The sequence below is a fragment of the Ruditapes philippinarum genome, unplaced genomic scaffold (genome assembly GCF_026571515.1).
Source record: "Ruditapes philippinarum isolate M1 unplaced genomic scaffold, ASM2657151v2 ctg1882_1_1_1_1, whole genome shotgun sequence".
Lineage (NCBI taxonomy): Eukaryota > Metazoa > Mollusca > Bivalvia > Venerida > Veneridae > Ruditapes > Ruditapes philippinarum.
Window position 1 is genome coordinate 298,149 of NW_026865725.1, and position 27,800 is coordinate 325,948.

At 32.7% G+C, this 27,800-nt stretch overlaps 1 protein-coding gene across 2 annotated transcripts; it reads right to left on the reverse strand.

The window, feature by feature from the left end:
- Positions 1-363: 363 nt before the first annotated feature.
- Positions 364-27,569, reverse strand: LOC132730104 (uncharacterized). Of its 2 annotated transcripts, XM_060715958.1 has the most exons (6): positions 27,054-27,569; positions 25,469-25,598; positions 5,671-5,703; positions 5,138-5,160; positions 3,809-3,901; positions 364-2,951 (listed from the first exon to the last, which is right to left on the reverse strand). In XM_060715958.1, the coding sequence occupies exons 1-6, from the start codon at positions 27,201-27,203 to the stop codon at positions 2,889-2,891; spliced, it is 492 nt and encodes a 163-aa protein (XP_060571941.1). In that variant the 5' UTR covers positions 27,204-27,569; the 3' UTR covers positions 364-2,888. The 2 variants fall into 2 exon arrangements, with proteins under 2 accessions (XP_060571941.1, XP_060571940.1); XM_060715957.1 differs by lacking the exons at positions 25,469-25,598; positions 27,054-27,569 and adding an exon at positions 17,810-18,569.
- Between the last annotated feature and the right edge of the window lie 231 nt (positions 27,570-27,800).

A 27,800-nucleotide genomic window follows, 5' to 3' on the forward strand; every position in this document is an offset into this window, starting at 1 on the left:
TATATATATTTATTATATAAATAAATAAAACTCACAATTATATATACAATGGATTTTTTAATTCAAAATGATATGATAAAGAAGTAAGTAACAATTGTTTTCAAAAGCAAAAACATTATCGTCCCTTTAATTTCAATCACCTTGACAATTATAAATGAAATGATGAAATGCACTAAATGCATTTTTTTATATATTTCTATTTAATTCTGAATTGTTCTCGTTGGTATGTACATGTATGAACTCTGTATTCGTATGTATGTACATTGTTACACTGTTGGATGGTTACTTTGGCTAGTCGGAATAACAAAAAATAAATGTATACAATAGACAGAAAATTCAAGTTTTTTTCCATAAATACTACTGCCACTCAGGAAATAATTTAAACTAATTTTCACACCACTCGATGCAAATAAATCCTGTATTTATAGAAAAAAAAACTTGAATATTCTCTATACATGATAACATCTACATGTTATACGATATTTGCAAAGAAATGACAAAATTAAGAAACACCATAGTTAATGCGTTCAATGCAAAAATGGTATTTTAAGCATGAAAACTAAATTGTTAAAGTCCAGCCAATGTATCTCATAATTCGTGTTCAGTTTCATTTATTCTGTTAAATAGAACCTTAATGTATACCCGAAATAATGTGAGTTAAACGAAATAAGGACGCAATAATCTATACACGAACTAAACGAAAAGAGAACCTATTTACACGTACTAATTGGAACGAAAACACTTTTACACGTATTGATTGTAACGAGAACACTTTTACACATACTGATTGGAACGAGAACTCATTTACTCGTACTAATTGGAACAATTGAACGAGAACTCATTTACACGTATTGATTGGAAAGAGAACTCATTTACTCGTACTAATTGGAACAATGGAACGAGAACTCATTTACACGTATTGATTGGAACGAGAACTCATTTACTCGTACTAATTGGAACAATGGAACGAGAACTCATTTACACGTATTGATTGGAACGAGAACTCATTTACTCGTATTTATTGGAACAATGGAACGAGAACTCATTTACAAGTATTGATTGGAACAAGAACTCATTTACTCGTATTAATTGGAACAATGGAACGATAACTCATTGACACGTATTGATTGGAAAGAGAACTCATTTACTCGTACTAATTAGAACAATGGAACGAGAACTCATTTACACGTTTTGATTGGAACGAGAACTCATTTACTCGTATTAATTTGAACAATGGAACGAGAACTCATTGACACGTATTGATTGGAACGAGAACACTTTTACACATACTAATTGGAACGGACTCATTTACTCGTACTAATTGGAACAATTGAACGAGAACTCATTTACACGTATTGATTGGAAAGAGAACTCATTTACTCGTACTTATTGGAACAATGGAACGAGAACTCATTTACACGTATTGATTGGAACGAGAACTCATTTACTCGTACTAATTGGAACAATGGATCGAGAACTCATTTACACGTATTGATTGGAACGAGAACTCATTTACTCGTATTTATTGGAACAATGGAACGAGAACTCATTTACACGTATTGATTGGAACGAGAACTCATTTACTCGTATTAATTGGAACAATGGAACGATAGCTCATTGACACGTATTGATTGGAAAGAGAACTCATTTACTCGTACTAATTGGAACAATGGAACGAGAACTCATTTACACGTATTGATTGGAACAAGAACTCATTTACTCGTACTAATTAGAACAATGGAACGAGAACTCATTTACACGTTTTGATTGGAACGAGAACTCATTTACTCGTATTAATTTGAACAATGGAACGAGAACTCATTGACACGTATTGATTGGAAAGAGAACTCATTTACTCGTACTATTTGGAACAATGGAACGAGAACTCATTTACACGTATTGATTGAAACGAGAACTCATTTACTCGTACTAATTGGAACAATGGAACGAGAACTCATTTACACGTATTGATTGGAACGAGAACTCAGTTATACGAACTTAACGGTAGAGAACACATCAACACGTACTGAGCAGGAAACGAACACAATAAAGTGCACCAGACTGTAAATACAACATCTGTACATGATCTATCTATCAAAATTTATTTATTTCTAGCACCAAGTACTAGATATTTAGCTGCATAGCAGCTATTTCAAATCAGGTTGAACATTTACTTTATATAATTACAATGTTATCTTCATATTTGATAAAAAAAAATATTCAAAATCAATGCAATTTTTTTTATGCAACCGCTTAAAATTTTCATCTCCTATCCTTTTCAGTCGCTGTCATTGCCGTTTTAAACAATTCCTTTCCTTTGTTGACATCGTCCTACAAACAATGAATTTCCTTTGTAATCGCTCAACGTTTTCATTGCCCTATGGTAACTATTAAACTTTTGCAATCGCTCAAAGTTTCCATTCTCCTACAGACAATGTACAACAATGTATTTCCTTCTGCAATTGCTCAAAGTTTTCATTGCCCTACATACAATGTACTTCCTTTGGCAATCGCTCAAAGTTTCAATTGCCCTACAGACAAGTATTTCCTTTTGCAATTGCTTAAAAGTTTTCACTGGCCTACATACAATTTATTTCGTTGAAAACGGTTTAAGTATATTTCTTTTGCAATCGCTCAATGTTTCCGTTGTCCTACAAACAGCTTCTCTCCTTTTTAATAGGTCAATAGCAATCTATATACACACATTTTTTTTATTATTTTTGCCATTTTACCAATGTATACTTTACTAATATTTACAAATAATACATGATAAAAAACAGGATTTTTTTCTCATGACCTGAATAGAATATCAGGTTATTAAATTTAACTACACTAGAATAAACTTCAAGATGTATATTGCACATTTTACTTGGCGTAGATGGGATATTTTAACAGGCACTATCGACTCCTATCTTATCCGGGTCACTGGTGTCTTCATGCTGGGTCGGCTCCTAAAAATAAGAAAAAAATAGCATTAAAAGTTCGATATTTGACAGACTAATGGACTACTTCCTTTCTTGTTGCTTTTCCCCCCGTCAAAACAGCATGCCTTCAGAGTCATGCTTACTTTCAATAAAAAAACTAAAAATGTATTTCAAAGTACAAATGCTGTTGGGTTAACAAAGAAAGAAATCTACACATAGCAAACGGCACGTACAACCAACGTAAATTACCGGAAAGAGGTCAAAATAAGCAAAAATAGCCCCTACTGCGTTAGTCACGCATTAGGAATTTGGTGACAAACAACACAAAAGCAGTCATTAATAGCATGTAAATCATTACTTGAATCTTGAATCTTTTCTTAAAATCGAAGTTCAATTTTTGTCCAGTTTGCTTTTCTTAAAATTTGCTATTCTTTGAATTTGGAACAATCGACTCAAATTTTAAGAGATTTAAATACAAAAATACAATGAGTTACCAACAGTATAGAGCCGATCGAATGTGCAGGCTGAATTGGCTCTATACTGGTGGCAAATGCAAGTCGGTTTTGGTTTAAAGCAGGATACGGGTTAAAGCGACCTTCAGCTTTTCTAAAGATTAAACAATGCTATTTTTAGATAAATCGTTTCATATTATTGTCAAATCAAAAGAATGAAGATGGAACATGAAAATTGCCGCCTTAAAAATAAATAAACAAAAAGGAAACCCCTCGGTACCTCTTATCTTTTTGGTCGACTCTCTATATGGAAATTAGTAAAGATTCGTTTCCCGATCTTCTATTTTTAGAAACAAACGGCACTGGCGCGCTATAAATAGCTCCAACAGAAATTAATAGCTGAAGGCCGCTTTAAATAACAAAAGTAAATACCGTGTGTAAAGAGGTCACTGTTCGAGTTGATGTGACGTCATTCTCGCTTGTAGATGGGTAATCGTCACTGGCCTGAACAATGGGTGTTGATTCCTGTTAATAAATAAAAATATCCTTAACTTGCCGAATATTTTGAATAGAATTACCGAGCTTACAGTTTGAGGACTGTCCATTATCGATTTTAGGGAAATCAGGACGAAAATATAAAGTTGGCTATTCAACACTGTAGAGCATGATCAAACAGATCGAATATGCTGACTGACTTACTTTAAAAACCCATTATGTCTTAGAAATGCTTTCAATTTTATTTCCCAAAAACGTTTTATTTTCCAAACAATACACATTTTCCATTCAAATGAACTTCTTTGCTATAGTGAATAAGTATTTTATATGGAAGTCAAAATACTAATACTACTTTGTTTACATTATGCTATCTTTGTGACAAATAATTTCACTTTTAGAGATAATTGAGCCGCGTCACGGCAAAACCAATATAGTGGGTTTGCGACCAGCATGGATCCAGACCAGCCTGCGCATCCGCACAGTCTGATCAGGATTCATGCTGTTCGCTTACCAACTCTATTACAAGTGGAGAAACTGACATCGAACAGCATGGATCCTGATCAGACTGCGCGGATGCGCAGGCTGGTCTGGATCCATGCTGGTCGCAAACGAACTATGTTGGTTTTGTCGTGACGCGGCTCATATATTCTTCTGACATGCTCCAAAACCATTATGATAAAGATTATAACATCCATTTTTGATCTTTATACAAAGTAAATTCACTTATTTCTGAAGCAAAAAGTGCTATTTAGCAAAATGTCAATATAAATTCTAAAATAAACTTATTTTCTGTTCTCCTTATATATTTTAATAAGGCTCACCAGTTGTTTTTAACGTTTAGGTGAAAAACCGTAACCTGTTAAATTGGGGTTTACATGCCGTTTTTCATGGTAAGGCATGGAACCGTAAAATAAAACCTAAAAATGATGAATAGTTTTTTTCCTGATTGAAAGATGGACAAGTCCATTGGTTAAACTGTTTCTAGGGAACGTGGATTGTACAGTGTCCAACGAGACCAAGACTTATCGATTCGGACTTACAAGAGTGTCTCATTTGCCGCGACTTTAATGATGCTAATATCATATTATGTCCTTGAACCCACCGCGCATACATTTGCATCCTCAATATTGCCTGCATACATTTCAATCTAAACAAGACAATTTCAGAGCTAAACAGTGACTGCACATTTTGTGTTTAAGTGTTTATTGATCATATATGTAATGAATATACTAAGATTTTTCTCAAAAGAAACAGAAGGAAACTTACAGATAATGAAAGCACTCTTGAATCTGAAAATCAAAAGAAAAGTTATAATTATTTAATACAGCTCTTTTATTCGAAGTATAAATTTTTCTTGTTTAGTTGTCAAATGCCAAAATTATTGTAAACACATTTCAAGCAGCTTATCAAAGCACTACATTTTTTTCTACCGGATTGGTAAAGTATAAATTTGATATTAATATAATAAATTCTTTAATTCTTTCTTGTATTTTTTTATCACGTGCCGCTTAAAATTGCGACTTCGTAATTAGAGAATGCTATATGAAATCTATTAGGCAAGGTTTAGAAAAAAAGAAGAGCCTTTCATTTATTTCATGCCTAGTGATAGATAAATTTTGGTATTCCATTAACCCATTGCCCGCTTTTTTCCCTTGAAGTAATGCATGAAAGGAGCATGTGTAGACTCTCCTCTAGAGACGCTTGAAAATCGCCATGACGAGGCGTTGCTTTAAACAAATATATATCTATTTTATCTTTTTAATATTATTCAAATTTAACTTCCCCCAAAAAAATCTTACCTGTTGAAAAGCAGCCGCTGTCATTGTTTGAATCTGAAAATATAGAATAAAAAAGACGTGTTATTTTTTTGGAGGCGTCATAATGTTTGGGTTTTTTTTTTTTTGATATGATGGGACTAAAAAATTTTTTTTTTAAAGATTTATGTACCATTAGATGTAGGTTCCGACTAATAACTTTTGTGCAAATATTTCAGGTCATCGTTTTGTCCGTTTTTGCAGAAAAACAAAATTTTAATATGAAAAGTGACTCAAAAATGAAATAAATCGGGACAAACAGTTGCACGGAAAAACGATTTCCAATTTAATTCTGAGAATATATTTTTTTCCATATCTTTATGTTTCAAACATCCCCAGTTGATCTATGTTATGATGTTATGTTTTAAGGCTTTTGGACCTAAGCGGAGTTCCTTTAAAGATTCAGTAAAAAGGGGAGATAACTTAAGATTTAATGAAATCACGAAAAAAAAAAATGAAAATAATATAGCCATATGTAAGAAAAAAAACGTTACTGAAATATGAGACATTTCGAAATGTTTTGTTATCTTTATTGACGAAACGTATATATGTTACCTACAAATATTTGTGCACATTATATTTAATCAATAAATTACATGCATTTATTTCTTATTGGAAAATTTCACTCACAATTTAGAGAAAATAAATTTCTAATTACCTCCCTTTATTTACATGAAATGTTAAATTGGGTAATATCTTTATAAAGAATGCTTATTTTAACTTACAATATCGACAAATCTTAATTTGAGCATCATATTAATGAAATAAAACCATGAAAAAAAATGTGTTACAGGATCTTTAAGGTCGTTGGCTTCAAAACACTTGCACCTCACAGCTGTTGGTTCGGATCCCAACAAGGACTTTGGATTCTTTCATGCTAGATAGTTTACGGAATTAAGTTTAATAGTTATTTCATTTTTTTCTTCCTATAAAAAACAGATACAATGTCACGTGCATACATCAGACAAAACATTATCGAATAAATTTACAGTACATGTATTTACATGGATGCTGAAATAAAAAAGCAAAATGACCGGACCACAAGTTTTAACAACATTAGAGAGTTGGCCCTTCCCACACTGTCTCTATAAAAGTGAAAAAGATTTGCATAAATTATGTTGTATTTGGAATTCAAATCTGAAAGAATATCGGTGGTTCTACTTAGGTGCCCGTTCGTGCGTGAAGAAATGCACGGAAGGGCACCACCTGATGTCTACGCTGGAAGTCGCCATACATATGACCTAGTGTCCTGCGTTGGTGCGACGCGACGTAAAATACAGGAACATAAAAATATACAAATTATATAAACGGTATGATAATCCAATGAAAAACGACATAAAAAACGTGCAGTATAATGTCATAATGTAATAAACATACATATTTATGCATATTATCATCAGGTGCAATGAAATATAAGTCATATTTAAGATGAAATATAACCTTATATTACACCTATCTTACAAGTGTTATTATGAAATATTACACCTTAATGTTGTTTTATTTGTTTCATATTGCCATGGTTTGTTATATAAGAAGTTGAATACACTTAAAACTAGATTAACCTTTTGTATTGAATTACATCTTCACATCTACACTGCTTCTTGGGTGTAGATATTTAATTACAACTACGCACACTGTTTCTTGATACATGATACCAAAAAATAATGAAAGAAAAAAAAAAGAAAATGAAAAAACTCAAATGAATAAATACATAAAGTATTTGAAATTATATAAAAAGTCATTGCTTGTGACTTCCTGAAAGAAAAAAAAACAGAAGAGAACGTTCACGGTTCCACAACCGCTCTTAAGTAATTTCTTTAAAGAAAAATCTTAAAGTAAAATCAGCTGGTAAAATCACTTATATGCAAACTATGGTGTGGATTTTTGTCTTAAATATATGGGAAAAAAAGAATATCAGAAAAAAACTTATCATTTAGGGAAAAAATTGAAACTTAAGATCTGTTGTGAATATAGTCCTAGAAATGTATCTAATTATTGATCAGTAGTACATCATCTTTTAAATTATAGCCAATAATGCTATTGGTGTAAATTACGTACGTAATTTTTGAACAAATCGATAGGTGGTCGGTCATTGGTTAAGTTAAGCTTTTCTTATCTTAGTTTAGCTTAGCTTAGCTTAGCTTAGCTAAGGTTAGCTCAGGTCATTTTAGCGTAGCTCACCTCAGCTCAGCTCAGCTCAGCTTAGCTTAGCTTACAATAGCTTAGCTAAGTTTAGCTCAGGTCATTTTAGCGTAACTCACCTCAGCTCAGCTCAGCTCAACTTAGCTTACATAGCTTAGCTAAGTTTAGCTCAGGTCATTTTAGCGTAGCTCACCTCACCTCAGCTCAGCTCAGCTTAGCTTACAATAGCTTAGCTAAGTTTAGTTCAGGTCATTTTAGCGTAGCTCACCTCACCTCACCTCACCTCAGCTTAGCTAAGCTTACCATAGCTTAGCTAAGTTTAGCTCAGGTCATTTTAACGTAGTTCACTTCACCTCACCTCAACTCAACTCAACTCAAATCAACTCAGCTCAGCTTAGCTTAGCCACATTTTAGCGTAGCTCATCTCAGTTCTATTCAGCTCAGCTCAGCTCAGCTCAGCTTAGGCTTATGTCATCATATCACAATAAAGAAAGTTAATTTGAAAATAGTCTCAAAATATTGAAATCTTTAAATAGAAACTAATGGCATGGATATATACAGAAAACGAAAGCAATATCCATCATTTATTCACAATGTTATTATGTTTTGTTATACAATACCAAACGTTTAATTCACAGATAATTTAATACTAGTATATCGTAATTAATGACAAATATTAATGACAAATAATTAAGTGCATAGATTGAATATGGCCTCACAATTTGAAGTTATATAGTAAAATACGTCTTTCCTTTTAAACACAAAAATATAGTATATGCTTATAATTTCTTTATACATCAAATAATTATTTTTTACGTTGTAAGCTGTTTTGAAGTACAATAAACCTTTTACACTCATCATAGAAAGGATTACTAAGACTGAACATTGTTTATGTTTTCTTCATCAAATAAAAGTTTCGGTTTACAAAACAATAATAAATATACATGTGAATATTTATGTTCCTTATTACGTTAGTTTCGTATCTGTTATTGTTCTAGTTTTGAGATAAAGTACAATCAGCATAGGCAATCGGATTCACCTTATGAAAAGCGTTATTTTTGCAATGGTTTTGGAGTGCTTTAGGTTGTAACATTCATATGACATAATCTAATAGAAACAGGTGTCATTTCTTTTCTAAACATCGCAGAATTGTCAAACTGCTTACCAAAATTTTCTTGAATTCTTGACATTAAATACTGATGAAGAAAAAATAGAAAATCAACATGAAAAATTAAGTTGATTATTTCAAAGCATTAGACAAACATTAAAGAGTAACTACAGAAAAGCTCATTTGAAAATATTAAAACCTTCATTTAAAATAAACAACTTGTCATTCAAGTAGTTCTGGATCACTCATAACATATTTCCTTACACACAAGTGCTGATTTTTTAAAACTTATATCAACTGTTTCTTTTGTTTATATAAATGGAAACATTAAGAACGTATCATTTTGTTTTTATTGATCAATAAAAGAGAAATTAAATGATTTAGATTCGGATTGCCCTAAACATACTGTATAACCTCTGTTAAGCGACTCTCTGCAGAGTACGTCTTTACAATAACAAGATTATTTCTTCCCAAATTAAAGATTTTTTGCTATAATTATTTCACCTCTGTAGAGCATCACCTCTTATTTATAACCAGAGAAATTGTCTTACAAAAGGGTGCTTCCGGTATGAAATGATGTTATGAAATATTTTTTTCGCGAACGCATATCTTTATCTAAATAACTTTTCTGTGACACATATGTATCATGCAGGTTCATTGTACTCTATTTCCCCTAATGCGATTTAATTTTAAAAAGAAAAAGGCAAAACATTTTTATCGATACTACAAGTATAGAATATTAAATTTTGTTGTTATAAAGTAAGAGTGAAAATTAATCATGCAAAGAGGTTGATAATTAGACATTGAAAACGAGACCGTGAAAAAAAAAATGAACAATAAAAAAAAATAGACGACGGAAATAAAAAGCATGAAAGAAGTTGAATTGTAGACATGAGGCCAATAGGTATAGATATGACGATCTAACTAAAGCCAAAGGATCTGACGATCTAACTAAAGCCAAAGAATCTGATTAAAGCAACAAGATATTTAACTTAGAAACAACAAGAGATTTGACTAAAAACCAGAGAGATCTGACTAAAAATATCGGTTTCTGAATAAGAACAAAGAGACCAGACTAAAATCCAAGAGATTTGACTAAAAATCCAAGGGTTCTGAATAACAACTGAGAGACCAGACTTAAATCCAAGAGATCTGACTAAAATACCAAGAGATCGCGAGAGTTAAATTCCCCGTTACTCCAACAAAAAAGGATGATTTGTAATATATGTTTTAATAGATTGTTTCTTTTAATACTTTTTTATAATTGTTTAATTTTCATTTTGTTTTATACACTAAATGAGCCGAGCCATGACAAAATCCGCGCAGTCTGATCAGGATCCATGCTGTTCGCAAAAAGTAGAGAAGCATGGATCCTGATCAGACTGCGCGAATGCGCAGGCTGGTCTGGATTCATGCTGGTCGCAAACCCATTATGTTGGTTTTGTCATGACGCGGCTCAAATATAAATACAAGTGGTATTCAAGAATAGGTCGCCCGTATTGAAATAAATAAAACGTATATGTACACGTACCACGTATATAAGTCGTACATGCTCTTGTTAAAGTACAATGTATATACATGTGAAGTAAACCAGGACACTCTGATATCATTCCTATATTTGCAGTTATATAAATATTTGGTTTCCCAAAATCTAGTCACGAGAAGAAAATTATTTATATTTTGCAATATGTAAAATCTTCCTGTTTAGTTTTCGCACGTAGGTATATTTTTTAACCGCTGATTTCGTACTTCCTGAATTATTGTATTGAAAACGTCTTAAATTTCTCAATATCAAAGTAAATACCATTTATCAGACCATATGATAATAAAAAATGTACTTCAATGCAGAAAGGGAACTGATAAAAAAAAACTCAGTATGTTCCGTAAGTGATTCTACTTAATGAATAATGTTGTTCGTGGCAAAGTTTTTACCATATGCATTTACATGTAAGTGACGTATCAGTATGCGATGATTGATAATTATTTTAATATGTGCATGTAACACGCTTCCTTGTTCAACTTAAAACTACCATGTCAATGTCCTTCTTATAAACACCTGAAATCAAAGTAATACTACAAATATAAACTTAAATCTCTATATCGCATGTGTTTTATATCTAAAAACTAGACATGTGTTCATACAACACAAAAAACCCGCCCCGCCCCAACACCCTCTCCCCAGGAAACATTAGCTTTAAGTTGGCAAATAAAGGCGTTTTCTTTTTTATACAGTTAACCCTGTGAACAAATGACTCCCGTGAGAGGGACAAATAGTGGTCTTCATATACAAGTGGTCTTAATAAGGAGGTTATTCTATTCCATTTTATCAATGAACGGTCATCAAATAGTGACCGTTGTTTGCAGGGTATTCTTTATTGAGGGTGGTCTTAAACACATATTTGACTGTATTGTAAATTTGTTTGTACGTGTTGAACTTTATAGATGAACTTGAACAACTTCCTTTTTCCATTTTTTTTCACTTTCTAATTTCGATTTTGTGAATATCAAGATAAAAATTGAACAGTTTAACAGCCAACAATATAAAACCTGGTCAAACTGCACATATGTGCAGCCACAGTGCAGGATGACCTGACTCTATGCTGGTGGACAAAGGCCATTCACTTTTAGTTCCATTAGGTCAGTGCACATGTGCTTGACACAAACTTTTTTGTTCTATAAGGGCTAAATACTATGATAAGATATTTTAATATAGTATATAACCCATATAAAACATAAAAAAGTTTGTTTCAGGCACCTTTGGGTCATTGATGAATGAACTGCTTTTTTAAAACCTTTAAAATTTGGACAAAGTATCAACAAGAACAAAATCATGCTGTGACTTGCATGAACCGTATATAAAGGAGCCACAAACTGAATTTAATAAAATATGAGAAATGCCGGTGTACTGAGTTTAGTATTGCAGTGACTTTGACTTTTGACCTAGGCACATTGCTCTTGCGCCAGACTTGTCGTTTAATAATGATGACCACGTGTATCAATTAATGATGAAATCATTGAATACATACAGAAATTATAGGTCAGACAATTAAACTTAAAGACTGAAACTAAGTTCAAGACTTTGATGTTGCCTTGACCTTTAATATGTCTTAAATTTCAGGACTTGAGATCAAAATATATAAAGAGATATTTTTATACGTGGCCAACTAAATTTGTTAACCTCACACATGTATGTACAAGATCAAAATCGATAATTTATATAATACAGTGAAATATATAGACTCTTGCGAAATAACTAGTCACGTTTACTGTAATGCTATAAATATAGATACATATATTATATACTTTGTGCTCTTCTGTAAACCACATGTCTTTGTATTGAAAATTGTATTCATTGCTATGGAACATGCTGTTTTAATGCAATAAAATATTTGTGGTTTATTAAGATATTCATTGAATTTAAAAGGAATTGACTATAAAATGCCATCTACTTAATTTACATAACTTTTTAACAAGACCCTTCCGTATTCACTGACACACTAAGTCGATTTTTACTTCCCGAGTCGAATGTTTCAAAATCCTCATCTGGACTTAATGACAGATCATCGCAAAATACTTCTAATTCTTTAAAGTGTGCGTTTGAAAGGAGAGGTAGAGTTTTCATAAAGATGCATTTGTAGATATAAGACATTATACTTCTATGAATTATTGCCAACTCTATGTACGTTTAACTGGTATACTAATCCGCTAGCCCACCTGCACATAATCACACTTTTACTCGTACATATCTTAAGAGCCCTGGTTCACTCTACCAAAATGGGTCTTTCCCATGCATGAACAGCAACATTTCGGAGAAAAGCAGCAATTTCTATGTACCACATCCCCAATTGGCCAATTTCACACTAATACACATATTTTGAGACGGGTATAATAATTATGTGTAAATACGTCAGATGCAATAGCTATTATGATGTCATCAGCGAGTGCAGACAGACTGACAGTTACATTGCTTTACGACATCCTGAAAGTCCATCCAAGCATGACAAAATAATATTGTTGTTTTATAAATACTATCATGATATTGTTGTTGTTGATGATGATGATAATGATGATGATGATGATGTATTTCATGATTATTTTTATATATTTTTTATTATTATTATTATTATTATTATTATTATTATCTATTTACTATTATCATTATTATCTTTACATAAAACGAAGTCACTTGTTTTGTTTTTTAAACCGCCTCCAACAATTCGGGTATCTTAATAATTGTACACGGTACATGTATGTACATTGATGAGACAATGAAGACAATGCAAATTTATCTTTTGACAGTAAAATGAAAAAAAAATACCCCTCACACAAAACAAAACAAAAAACTAAGATATGATATTCGTGGTTATTAATCACAGATACATCTATCAAAATGTATAGAGTCCTCTACAAGGAAGACAAATAATCTTTAATAAAAATGAGATAGATAAGGGGAATTTTTCGTCTATTTTAAGAATGTTTTCTAATAACATGATGAAAATACTGGACATGTTGCGAAACAAAGTACGCATGTAACACTCACATAATACTGCAAATGTCACCTCTATGCCACCGTATGTTATATATATACTATGGAAGCCTTTTCAAGCTTCCATACCAGAGAGTACCCGTGCGAAACATAAATAACTATGGCGTTTATGTGTAAACCGGATTTTTGTTTTTGAAATATTTGTGGGTAGACAGCATTTTTGTTATCATGTGGACAGATATTAAAAATAACTATTTAAGCCAATATCCCGACTTCTAATGCCGAGAGATACTGCGTTGGTGACTGGCCACAATTAGATATATAATTATAACTATAAACCAACAGATTTAAAAATCAACTCAAAGATTGATAATAAAATGCATAACAATAGCCGAAAGGACGCTTGTGAAAAAAGTTCATCGTAAAAATCGTAAAAACATGTATGATTATATAAACAAATATCCAAACTTTGAATTAATCACTGATAGTTTAATGTATATCAATGGGGCGAATAACCACGTGGTTCAACCAGGAAGTATTCTACATACACATTGTACATGTACATGCCTACAAACATTAATTCCATTTTTGGTTTTCTCTTTTTTCGTGAAAGACCTTTGACTTTTTATTTGCCGTCCTTTTCTTTAAAGATTCTTCTTTAAAGATTGGCTTTAGAAAATAAAGAAATTAAAAAAAAAAAAAAAAAAAAAAAAAAAAAAAAAAAACAGGCGATTAACTACCGCCTTTTTGACATGCCCATCCAATTTAAAATTGCGAGTGTAAAGGTAAAAGAAAAATGCCATAGTTCTTTTTATTCTTATATCATACTACGCAAAAATTATGTATAATTTTAACCCACGGAAATTTCAGGTTACAACCACTGCGACCGCTTTTATGTATAGCCTTCGAAATTTATCGGTTACGTCAAAATATTATAAAAAAGAGTTTGCAGTCTTTTAATATTAAAGGTAGTTTTATTTATTTTTCTTAAACGTTGTCATTATCAATTACTGGTCGATGAACATTATATTAGTCAAATTGTCAATCTGATATAAAGCGTTTTAGGCTCACACGTCCATATACATTGTATTTTTCTAATAGTGTCTAGGAATGATAAATTCTATTCCAATTCTACTTAAGCACGAAGGAATGACTTCACAATTTGTGTGACCGCTGTTCTTCAACGTTTAAAGCACAATCACAAGAGGCGAAAGCATGGGAATCGAACTCGCAATGTCTGGATTTGTTGCCATTTTGACAACAATGTGATCTCCTCGGCTATTATGCTTCGCAATTGACCTGTGACATAATATGGTAACATATTGTTGTCTATGACCTACTACAGAATTGTCTATGACCTACTACATTTCTATGTAGGGCGATGCTCATTTTGCCCTACGCAGATCGCGCATGCACGAAGAAATACTACTTCCGGTGGATTGACCGCGTCGTAAAAAGACATTATCCAAAGACATTTTTTTGTGTTTTTATTAAAAGCTATTTTATATAATTTTCAAATTTTTACCTTAACCTAACTCAGAATTGTCTATGACCTACTACATTTCTATGTAGGGCGATGCTCATTTTGCCCTACGCAGATCGCGCATGCACGAAGAAATACTACTTCCGGTGGATTGACCGCGTCGTAAAAAGGTCTATACGGGAAGAGCCGATGTTTTAATTTTAATATTTTTAATATTATCCGAGTGAAAGGTCTTTAATAACATATCCTGAATTTAATATAAACTGCTCGATTAAAATTCAGTCAAATTTACGGTATAAAATTTGTCCAATTTTAAGAGTAACAGATTGTGTACAATGGACAATATATTCTTAGGGGCCATACACTCGAATAATACTAGAAGATATTTAGATGTAGGAGAAACATTTTTAAGAACCGTTACAAGATCGAAAATATGCGCCGCAATCTCGGCCCGGTTCCCGAGTCCGGCGGCCAATATTATATCAAAACACGTCCCATGGGCCTGTTAAAGATTTCTAACAACTACAAAATTTAGGTTTAACATTTACTGAAAAATGGAGTGTTGTTTATTTCCTGGTCGGCAAAAACTAAACTGCAGAAACAGAGACTTATAAGTGTATTATGCTTTTTTTACTGATGACTTTTGTTTTGTGATGACAGTCACTTACTTAAAATCGTGTTTAAAATTCCTTTTATCTATTTCTTATTTATTTCTTCAGTTATATATTTAGACTTTAAAAGAAAACCATGACTTATAAAATGTCTGGTTTTATGAGTTCGTATTAATCATATATACATGTACCGTTGACCTTTAGTGCATCAAATTAATGGTAAAGCACATGATATTCTCATCAGGCTGCCATCGGTAACATTACCATTATAGAAATATCTGGTGTTTCGACAATCGGAACGTCCTCGGCTATATGTCTATAATGTCCTTATCCGAAGACTGACGGAAAGGGCCGAAAAGTTGCGATCGGTGATTTGATACTTTTTTGACATGTATATATAACAATTAGGAAGACCTGGACCCAAAATATTGTCCCAGGTAAGACTTTGTTCTACGTAAATTATAGTATTTATAAATATGAATTCATGTTCTCAAAAAACAAGATTTGTATAAGAATTAGTTAAATATTCAGTTATACAATAACTGTTTTCCTATTTGTATATCTAAAAAGTCAGTAAGACTTATAGGTATACATACAGTATATAACTTATAAATATGAATCCGTGTACTCATTGAACAAGGTTCCTGAAAACCAACCTGTCTTAGTCACGCTTTTTCAAAAGTCAATTCAATCACAACTTTTCGGCCCTTTCCGTCGGTCTTCGGATGAGGACCTCGAACACAATAGCAAGAATACATAGAACGGATACGATATTTCGGTCTAACCTACGCCAAGAAACTAATTATGTAAACAAAGAGTGATTTAATGCTAGGAGTAATGGACATGTTTCGAGTAAAAGTCCTTCTAAAATAAGTTAATTTAGAGATATAAATGTAAATAGTACATTATTTATACCTTTATATTAATGGTTGTAGAAACCCAAGTACAACATGCCAACCTGTTGACTTTAAATCGGATTTGTTTATAATTGAACATCAGTGGGCATATTTAAATTTAAAATGGTTGTCAGACATATTTTCAAGCATAATTGTACCGAAACAGACTATATTTTCCTTTGAATGTCAAATATGTACATTCAATTTTCATTATCAAAGATTTCACTCACGTTTCTGTTTAAATCTGAAACTAGAACTACTTTCAATCCGTATTAACTCCGAAGTGATTATGAATAATAGCCGAGGACGTTCCGATTGCTGTCAATTGCTCGTTTATCTACGAGCTCGGTACTGGGAGATAGAACCTGCTTCTCGAAAAGCGAGCTTGAAATTGACGAAAATATGATAATTTAAGGAAGGACTGTTTGAAAAATTGAGCTCGAAAAGAAAACTCGCATGCTACTACATGTACAATGTAAATTGAATATGATCAACAAAATTGTTTGATTTATAATTACCTTTCTTAAAATAAAAAGAGAGATAAAATTGAAAGAAACATGCATGAATTTCTATTACTTCTGTTAGGGACATATTTCACGAGAGGACATCGATCTTTTTCCAAAATGGATTCATGAGTTCACGTTTTCCGAAAGGTTTCTTTAATTCGACTTTAATTCGAATATTTTTTCAGTACTTAATTAAAGTGTATTTAGCAAGTTTTTGTTCTCTATCTTACTTTTAAACCCTGTATTATTCATGTCAATAAAGCGCTGAAAGAACTGTTTATTATCTTCTTTTCGTCATATCCAGGATATCTTCTTCAGGATCATATCAACGCTTTCTAGATTATTCTAAATAACGAAAAATGACGTTGCATGAAGAAAGTTCACGGAATATGCCATAAAGAACGAAATATATTTAGCATTTATTATGAAGAATATATAAATATTTTGATAAATATGATAAATATGAACTGTCGCAGTCCTTCTTGATATCGTTGCAGCTCGTAATATGAATTCTTTCGCGGGGTGGTGGTGTTGGTAGTTTTCACCCCGGATCACCACAGTAGAGCACACAGTTCAGCAACCGCATCTTTCCTGGGCAGACTGGCATGTAATTTACCATACTAGTTGCCTTTACTTTCTCAGGGGATTGTAACTTCTGTACATGCCAGAGCAGAGGTACAGTGAGAATGACCGTAGAAAGGATTTCATGATAAATCAAAACGAAAGTGACATGCACCGTCCGAAAACGGAACCAAGGTCGCCTGATTCACAGTCCAACAGCTAACAGGACGGCTTGAATTCCATCGCGAAGATCATTCAATTTTTATAAGGCATGGAAAAAAGGCGAAATTTACCGAAGTTTTACGATATTTAACTGTAACGTATATCTTACCCAATGTACGTCCGGACGTCTCCCGTACCTGAGATTTTCTTAGCTGTTTCTGAAGTCCTTTGATTTTAGCATCTGTAAATTTTTCTTTAATTGTGCCAACAGTATCTGACATTTCTTTCAAGCCTTTAATGACATCTTCGATAGCTTCAATACACTCGTCAATCTCCTGTGTACTTTGCTGTTTATACCGCATTTCAGATAAAAGCGAACTTACTTCAACGGTATACTCTTTATCAATATCACATTTAATGTCACGTAAATAACGTGCAAATTTAAGAATCGTTTCTGCGTCAGTGTACTTTTCAGCCATATTCTTTTTGGAAAATACTTCGTTGGTTAACCTGTTATCTTAAACTGTATTATATTAATAAATTCATACAATGTCTTTTTCGTTTTTTATTTACGTTTTCGTTTCTTAATGAATCATTTTTATAACACGGAAAATAAATAATGTTTGTTTTTCATGCAGACAAAACAATCCAGCACTACAGATTCCACTTTTTATGCTTTAAATTTCCTTTCAGCCTTTGTTTATCTTTAATATACCCGCCCGTTTTCATTTTTATGTCGCGTTTGATAAATGCAATATTTCATTTTGTTTATTACTTTTATGTTCTTTCATACGATGAGTAAAGATAAAATATCAACTGTTACAGTAACTGCTGTACTCAGCCATATACGGTTAGAAAATGAATTACATATCCGAGACCGGTAAATTTGATTCAAGCTTCGTAAATTTGTGAGGTAAAACATCTATTTATAACACATTGGTTAAGAAAACATTTTCACTTCCTAGTGACAGGTTGTTTGAATGTTTATCAAATTTAAAAAAAAAAATATATACATATCGGTTTTTTAAAAAAGCATGTTCATAATAACGTTAAGCGGTAAACACCTACTTCCTTTTGCCAATTGCATCACCATCATCATATACATGTATAACCCATTATCATATACATATATAACCCATTATCATACACATGTATAACCCATTATCATGTACATATATAACCCATTATTATATACATGAATAACCCATTATCATACACATATAAAAACCATCATCATACACATTATACAAACTGAGTGTTATTGTAAATAAAATTGAAATTGAAACTTTGAACAAAGAAACATACAAACAGGCAAACAAACAAACAAAGTTTAGAACTGCGGAAAAGTACCAGAATGATTTAAAATGTACTTATTGTGTATGCTAAGCTATGCTACGTTTAATAAATTTCACAAGTTTGAGTGGGTGTTTTTTAAACATCATAGCTCTAAGAAAATGTTAGCATTTAAATTTCATTAAATAATATGAGCCGCGTCACCACAAAACCAACATAGTGCATTTGCGACCAGCATGGATCCAGACCAGCCTGCGCATTCGCGCAGTCTGATCGCGATCCATGTTGTTCGCTTACAAACCCTATTACAAGTAGAGAACATCATGGATCCTTATCAGACTGCGCGGATGCGCAGGCTGGTCTGGATCCATGCTGGTCGCAAACCTATTATGTTGGTTTTATCATATTGTTACTGTAGCGTTTTCATACCAAATGTTTTGAATATTCAGTCAGCTACAATGTATATATAAAAGATATATCGATTTTAAATTGTATTTAAATCATGTCACGATTTGATTGTAATCTGAAAAGAAGGGAAATCCCCGGATCTGTTTTTCAAAATACATGACAAGATTTATTTTGTTTTGCAAGATAAATATTTCACCTTTTTGTATTTTTAAATCATTTGGAAATTCCAATCCGAAGGATTTAAAGGTTACTACAAAGGTAGTTAAAATTAACGATAAGAAAGAAAGAAAGAAATGAAGAAAGAAAGAAAGAGGACAGATGTATAACAAAACAAGTTGTTAGTATTAACGAAAATAGAACGTCGATGGTTTAATCTTTTCTTTCTCCACAGTCGCCATATGACCTCTACTGTGTTGGTGCGACGTCAAACCCAAACCAAAATAAAGATAACGAAAATATAGAAGAAAGAAAGAAAGAAAGAAAGAAAGAAAAAGAAAGAAAGAAAGAAAGAAAGAAAGAAAGAAAGAAAGAAAGAAAGAAAGAAAAAGAGAAAAAGAAAGAAAGAAAGAAAGAAGCATTTAAACACAGGTTATTAGAATAAGAAAAAAATGGGGAGAAAAAAAAGAAGAATCGAATTTTCTCGAGGTTCAGCTAGTTCTACAACATGTACTCTTCATTTCAGTTTTCCCCCTAATCTAACAAGGATGTATCGTAATAAATAGATGACAAGGTGTTTTTAGAAACCGTATCAATTTACGACCGCATTCTAGTTGTTCAAATGAAAATATAAATACTTATACGGCATACGTACATCATTTGAGGAAGTGTTAAATCGAAATGGAAAAACCAACTACATTTACAAGTACTATTTAATGAGTAACTTAGTCACCTTTTCGCTAATCGTCACCTTTTTCGCTAATCTACCCTGATGTCTTCTCCTTCAGTTTTTTTTATTTTGTCATATTTGGGAGATAACCATATATGGAATTAGATCAAACTGTAGACAGGTCAAGATATGCCCGACCAGATTACCCGGACGTTGAAGCATTAAACCTATCAATATAGCCGTATTAAATTTTATCGACTTAAACTTCCTTTTCCTTTGTAATTTTTTTAATCTTTAATCCATACCGTTACTCCCGTGCATTCTATTAGTTATCAAGATTTTGACGGTCATATGACCCTATATAAACGGTAGTTTGCATATATATATATAACCCGAACCGGCAGGTGGTTATATTGCACACAACCGTTTATATACGAACATATAACCTGCCAGGAATCTTTATAGCAAATTTATAATGCAGCAATTTTCCTTTTTTAAGAAAAAAGAAATAGATTTCTTCATAAATTGACAGCAGTCGTGTAAACGGCACGATTGTCCAATGAAAAGCGACGTTACAAAACGTGCATAATTATAAAATATGATGAAGCATCGGTAACAGGTGTTTTGAGCCGCGTCACGACAAAACCAACATAGAGCGTTTGCGACCAGCATGGATCCAGACCAGCCTGCGCATCCGCGCAGTCTGGTCAGGATCCATGCTGTTCGCCATCAGTTTCTCTACTTGTAATAGAGTTGGTAAGCGAACAGCATGGATCCTGATCAGACTGCACGGATGCGCAGGCTGGTCTGGATCCATGCTGGTCGCAAACCCACTATGTTGGTTTTGTCGTGACGCGGCTCATTTTAATGATCAATATGAATAAAAAAAGCAGACACAATGTTAGAATCTATAGGTCAAAATATATCAAAGTTAAATCATGCCTATGGAACAATGCATAACGTCAAGATGTCATAGCTCTGTGTCTTGAATTACAAAAGGAAGGACACAAGGTCAAAATGAAGACCAAGTAGTTTTGTATACCATAATAATGCCTTTGGATCAGCGCATATGGTCAAAATTGTGGTGGTGTTGGTAGTTTTCACTCCGGATTACGGCAGTAAGCCACAATGAATTTACCAGAGCACATTTCAGCCACCGCATTGTTCCTATGGCAGGCCGTCAAGCAGAGTTAACCAGTACTAGTTGCCTTCACTTTCGAAAGGAAATGAAACTTCTGTACATACCAAAGCATAGGTACAGTGCGAATGACCGTAGAAAATATTTCATTTTATCAATCACAACGACAGTCCGGCAATCGAACCTGGGTCACCTATTCCCAGTTCAACGCTCTACCAATGAGCTAACCGGACGGTCTAGGATGATCAAGATTTCATAGCTCTATGTCTTGGATTACAAAAGATGGGACACAGTGTCAAAATGTAGGTCAGCTAGTATTTAACTTCAATGGCATATCAGATTCAGTATATGGTCTCAGTCTGACTGTAAATAGAAATGTACTGTGTCTCCTATCACAAAAAGTAGGTCATTAGCTCAAAATCTATGTCAGCTAATATCACAGTTTCATTCTGCTTCTGTAATAATACAAAAGGCTATTTATACAGAAAAGTAGGTTTGGGACAACGTTGAAATCCAAATAAAACGACATGCTATATTGTGTATATAGTCCAAATTTTAAAGCTTCTGCTTCAAAAACAAGAAAGTGGGTCAGTAGGTCAAAAGACAAGGTTAACTGATAAGCTCCATATGCATGATAGATAGCATGATTGTCACTATGAAAATACAAATCAATTATCTATGATCCAGGCATCATGGTTTAAAATATGAAGACAGTTTAAATTAGACACTAACGCGGGGCCAAATTTAACTACAGACATAATTAAAAAAAAAAAAAAAAAAACTTGGTAGTGATCTACAATACAATGCTACCCACAAAATACAAAGTATCTAAGCTCGGAGCATTGCGTTTACAAAAAAAAAAACAATTTCTGGTTAATGGTTTTCCCTCTAATTTGTGTAATTCGAAGTGACCTCTGGGAGAAGGTTAATTTTTGATTCCAGTCTAATAATTTGAGCAAACTTGGTTAAGGTCAACTAGACGTTTGATAGCGGTCCATCAAACAAGACCTTGCAGTTATTAAGAAGAATAAGATTTTTAAGGCGTTTCCTAATTTGCTATAGGGACTGGTCAGATTTTACACACCAAATATCTAAACAAGAAAAAAAAAAGCTTTTAAATCTTTGCCCTTGCGGTTTCAGAAGCGATGCCACTTAAATGAATTGTGGACGGCAATTAGGGGGCAGCAAACGATATCAAAATCACACCTTGTCACCGCATGACAGGTGAGTTAACAAAATTAAACTGATATTCATCCGGAATGGGAACATATATGGGTTTCCAATGACGGCAGCAATTAAGTTTTTATTACAATTCTTTACATACATTTGTATTTTTGTTAAACCGTTCTTATTTGTACGGTTGGATGTCATTCATGACAAAAACAAGATCAGACGCTCTATATTGTTTAGAAATATGCCCTGATTTACTTAACAGATAACATATAACATACTAGTATCTATAATTTTCAAGAAAGAATCAAACAAAGAAAAACAACACACACAAAAAAAAAAAAACAAAAAAAAAAAAAAAAAAAAAAAACACACACACACAAACAATAACAAGAACAACAAAACGAACGTTATCAACGTGGTGAAATAAAAGAATTGAGTAAAAAGTAAATCACAAATGATATGAGCCAGACATTTATATACACGTATATACATGTATACACCAACAAATACAACAAAAATTCCAATCATGTATGGGTTTCCAATGTCGGCAGTAATAAAATTTTTGTTATTCTTTATACAAATACATGTGTACATGTATGTAATTTTGTTAAACCGTTCTAATTTTGTTCGTTAAGATGTCATGCATGACAACCAGTTACAATCAAACACGATCAGACAATCTGCTCTATATTGTTAAAAAATACGCCCTGATTTACTTAATAGATAACTTTTGAAATAACTATAAATTTAATTTCAATATAAGTAAGAATGAAACAAAAAGAACAAACAAAGCAACCCCCCCCCCCCCCCCCCCCCCCAAAAAAAAAAAGATTTAAAAATCGTTATCAAAATTATTGAAAAAGTAAATCAACATTATTTTTTTTATCTGTGTGATGATATACTTGGGCAAGTGCAAACCTTGACATTTAAATACATGTATGTATGTATACACATACACATAAAACATACGCCGCTAACAATCATTTACATACATTTATATTATTCCCCCAATTCTTTCAATTCTTTATTTTCTTTATATGTACTCAACATCACAAGTTTCGCGTCATCACGGGAACGGCATATATATTCATTCGAGCAGTGTTAACATTGGTCAAAATGCAACAAAGTTTTTGTGCAAAATATTTCAAATCTGTAGATCTTTTTTCCATCAAACAGAATAACATTTTACTAATTTCTGCAAAAAGTCACACTAGCCCTTTAAAATGTATGCACACGTCTGAAACAATCACCATTTTCTGTTTGTTGAAAAAAAATCACTTTGAGTTACAAAGTAAAGATAGTTTTTATATTTAAAACTGAGCAATGTTACATTTCGCAATTTTAAGTGAAACTTACAATAACTTGAGTGTTACACCATTTACCGCGATTTAAATTATGATATAGTGTTTGACCTATTTGAGTTTAGTTTTTATTTATTCTATTTCATGTTCTATTCTATTCTATTCCATTCTATTCCATTCCATTCCATTCCATTCTATTCCATTCTATTCTATTTTATTCTATTCCATCAAACTGGGTGGATGACATTGCATGGAGCATAACTCAAGAAATAAAATATTAGTTTGAAGTGACATTCAGTCCATTTAAGTGTAAATGGCCACTTTACAGATAAAATCAAAATAACTTGAAATTTTGCCAAGAATCAATAATCCTCGTAACAAACTGAACGTTCAATACTTAAAAAAGTGGGGCAGTACTTTTATGATTTATGTCGTTTTTTTATATTGTATCATAAATCAAACACCATTATAAAAGTCGAACTTTAAAAATATATTACATAATTATTATACTAATTTAACTCAACTTGACAGTGAAAACAACAGCATAATAACCTTGAATTTAAAAATAATAACTTTAGGTCTCTTTGTATTATTTATTATTTTTACCCTGTGATATATTAATATTAAATATTGCGTATCATTAAGCAATTTTATGTGTGCACGCATAATTGATATAAAGGACAAAATATGAAAGACAAAAATGCAAATCTCGGTATAATCTTAAGTTATACCAGATAGCAACCCAACAGTAACTTCCTAGCAACTGTGTTTGCTCTATTTGCACTAGAAATCACTTAAACCTATATATGTAAGTAGTATCCAAATTTTATTCTCCACATAATCACTCTGACTGGTCGTCTGCTTAATTGGCAATTAAATATTATGTTTTATATACATGTAGTAATATATATTTGCACTAGAAGGATACAACAAATCGTAAGTTCCCGTTTCGAGCACGGCCAATCAATTGCTAGAAACAGCCAAATTTTTTTATCATTTCATTTCAGGGCTAATATAAGTCTCTGATTTGAGGCTTCCCTTATTCCATTATTTGTTGATCTGCTTCATATCGATTGATGTCGCCCCGAAACCACCGCCTTTTCTATAACAACCCACTTGTTTTAATCCAAAATGGCCGCTTCTTTCGATTTCGGACACACGCAATAAGCGCGAACCGGTAAAATGAAACGGTATTATAAGTGAAATGAACTATAATATTACATTTAATAATCGACTGAATACCTGTCATGTCCATATTAAATTGACCTACACACATAATTATATATTTTCCCACATCGGCTACTTGTTTTCATTTCAATTGCCAGTCTAATTATAAAGGAAAGCCATGTCATTGCTACTAAAATCTATATGTTTTGATTGGTCGACTTGTAAATCAAACTTAAGTAAAACAACATGGTCTAGTACATTGTATGTAAAAATAGCTAGTCTCGTGGAAATTCTCACGGTCTAATGCGTCATACGAGATAGCCCGTGTTAGTTCGTGAAAATTCGGAATATTTCGTAACTTAAAAGACCAGGAACAGAACACAAATCATTGCAACTAAACGTTTTATGTGTTAAACATTAGATGTGCAAAGATAAAAAAACTGGCCGAAATTGAGGTGTAACATATAGCTGAATATGTATAATATTACTTAATAAGACTACTTTGTAGTTTTGAACACAAACCTTTCGCAGAACGACCAGTCTTGTGTCGGGTTTCAACTTCTTGATTCTCGTACATGCAAACCTCTGTATCTGTTATTTTCCCCTTGAAATTTTCAAGAAACTTTATCATTTCTTCGACTCGATATTTTAACTGCAATAAACAAAACATATAGGAACGTCAGTTTTTTTACACGATGTTGTATTTAGTGTTTTATTCAGTCGATAATTGAATATTCTAGATAGTTATCAAAATATTTTCAAACTGAAATTAACGTTACTAAATAGATATTTAACATTTTTAATCCAATGTGTTGATGCTTTTCACAGGTTACACTTAAAATAACTCCATTTTACTAATAATGATGATATTGATGATAATCATCATGATGATGATGATGATGATGATGATACGGAAAAAAAAATTAATGACACTACTACTACTCCTACTCATAATAATAATAATAATAATAATAATAATAATAATAATAATAATAATAATAATAATAAATAATGAAAATAAATAAATAAATAATAATCATGATAATAATAATAATCATAATCAAAATAATACCACATAATTATGATGTTGTTTATTATGATAAACTCCGCCATGGCCTGTTCCAAGCCCGGATGAAAAAGGAGGAGGGTTCGGCATAGTGTTAGCACCCCCATCGCGGAAAAACCAACACCGCTACAGAAATATTCACGATAAATCAACAGACACAAAAGGACCAGGGAAAAGAAGGAACTTCAACAGAAAGTAACATGACGTGCAGAGATGTACCGAATTCCCTTCTATCAACCAGGAATATTTTACAGATTGGTTTGTGGAATGTCAGAACGATGTACGAGGCAGGGAAAGTAGCACAAATAGCAGCTGAGATGCGTAACTACAAGCTTACCCTTCTTGGACTTTATGAGACTAGATGGACCCAATCTGGACAGCAACGACTGGTGACAGGTGAAACTATCCTTTATTCAGGACATGAGGAAGATGGTACACCACACACTCAAGGGGTGGCGCTCATGCTAGGAAAAGAAGCACAGAAAGCACTGATAGGCCGGAAACCAAAATGACCTAGCCATCTGACAGCATCATTTATCCAGACATTTGTCAACCATTGTCTTCATCGAATCCTTTCCATCCGCTGGAACCATCAGTAACAAGGAGTTATGGAGAAGGACCAACCAGTGTCCAGTTGAAGAAGAGATTCGGATAAGAAGGTGGGGTTGGCTAGGACATACCCTATTGCAGCCAAGAAGTAACATCACAAGACAGGCACTTATATGGACCCCCAAGGAAAGAGAAAACGAGGACAACCAAGAAACACCTGGAGAAGGGACCTGGAATCAGATGTCAAGCTGACAGGACAGACATGGGGACAACTTGAACTAATAACAACGAACAGGCAGCGCTGGAGAACTATCGTCGATGGCCTATGCACCAACAGGAGCGAAGGGCTAAAGTACGTAAGTAAGTAACCATCATAACTCATGAAAAATAATTTACTTTCTTTCTATTTTAAACATTTCTTTTTCATCTCATTTAAGGAGACGGAAAGAGAAGAGAATATAGAGAAAAACGTTCAATTCTATACCAAATTACCTGTTTTAACTCCGCTAAATGATGCGTTATTTCCTCCGAGTCTTTTGTATCTTTCATTTCTCTTAATCTTGACTGAATTGTTCCGCTTTTCCTTTCTAGATCCGCAAGCGAATCTTTCAAACTTTTCTCATACTCCTTGATTTGACTCATTTTAGTTAGAGAGAAAAAAATCTTCCAATTTGTAAGAAAATGGAATCTTTTAATATCCGGTTGACACTGTTACTGCCCTTAAAAAACACCTTAAAATCCACAGTATTCCGAATCTTCAGTAAGGTCCGAGACAATTAGCCGCACAAATAAATTGGTCAAGTTAAACTCAGGCAAACTTTACCCGACTCGAAATCTGATATCACTCTTCGCATATCCTTTAATTCCTTTATCAGTATCACCACATTTATGTTTAAATTAAAGTTACTTTTTGTTATAAAAATAAATATATCATCAAAGTGAACGCAGTCGAAAAAGAAATCGATTACTCTGGTTAAGTAAGCACGCAATACATAAGTGTAAAGCTAAATATTATTTATCTTTTAAAACAGCTATACAATTTAATAGTGGGAGTTTTAAACGCGACGAGACTATTTTCTCTTCCTGGTACATTTGTGTCATATTTACGCACATTTACATACATTTTCAGCATACAAGCGAAACATATGAACATAAATATATACATATGACTTAAAATTTGTTAATTTCCAATGCATTAAACTACATTTTCAGATAAAATGTTATGGGAAGGTGAATAAG

Coding starts and splice junctions, on each gene's coding strand:
- LOC132730104 (XM_060715957.1), bottom strand. CDS start 18,119: ATGGCTGAAAAGTACACTGACGCAGAAACGATTCTTAAATTTGCACGT. Junction 3,902..5,137: donor CAAGAGTGCTTTCATTATCT/GTAAGTTTCCTT, acceptor ATTTATTAACAG/GAATCAACACCCATTGTTCA. Junction 2,952..3,808: donor CAGTGACCTCTTTACACACG/GTATTTACTTTT, acceptor TCTTATTTTTAG/GAGCCGACCCAGCATGAAGA.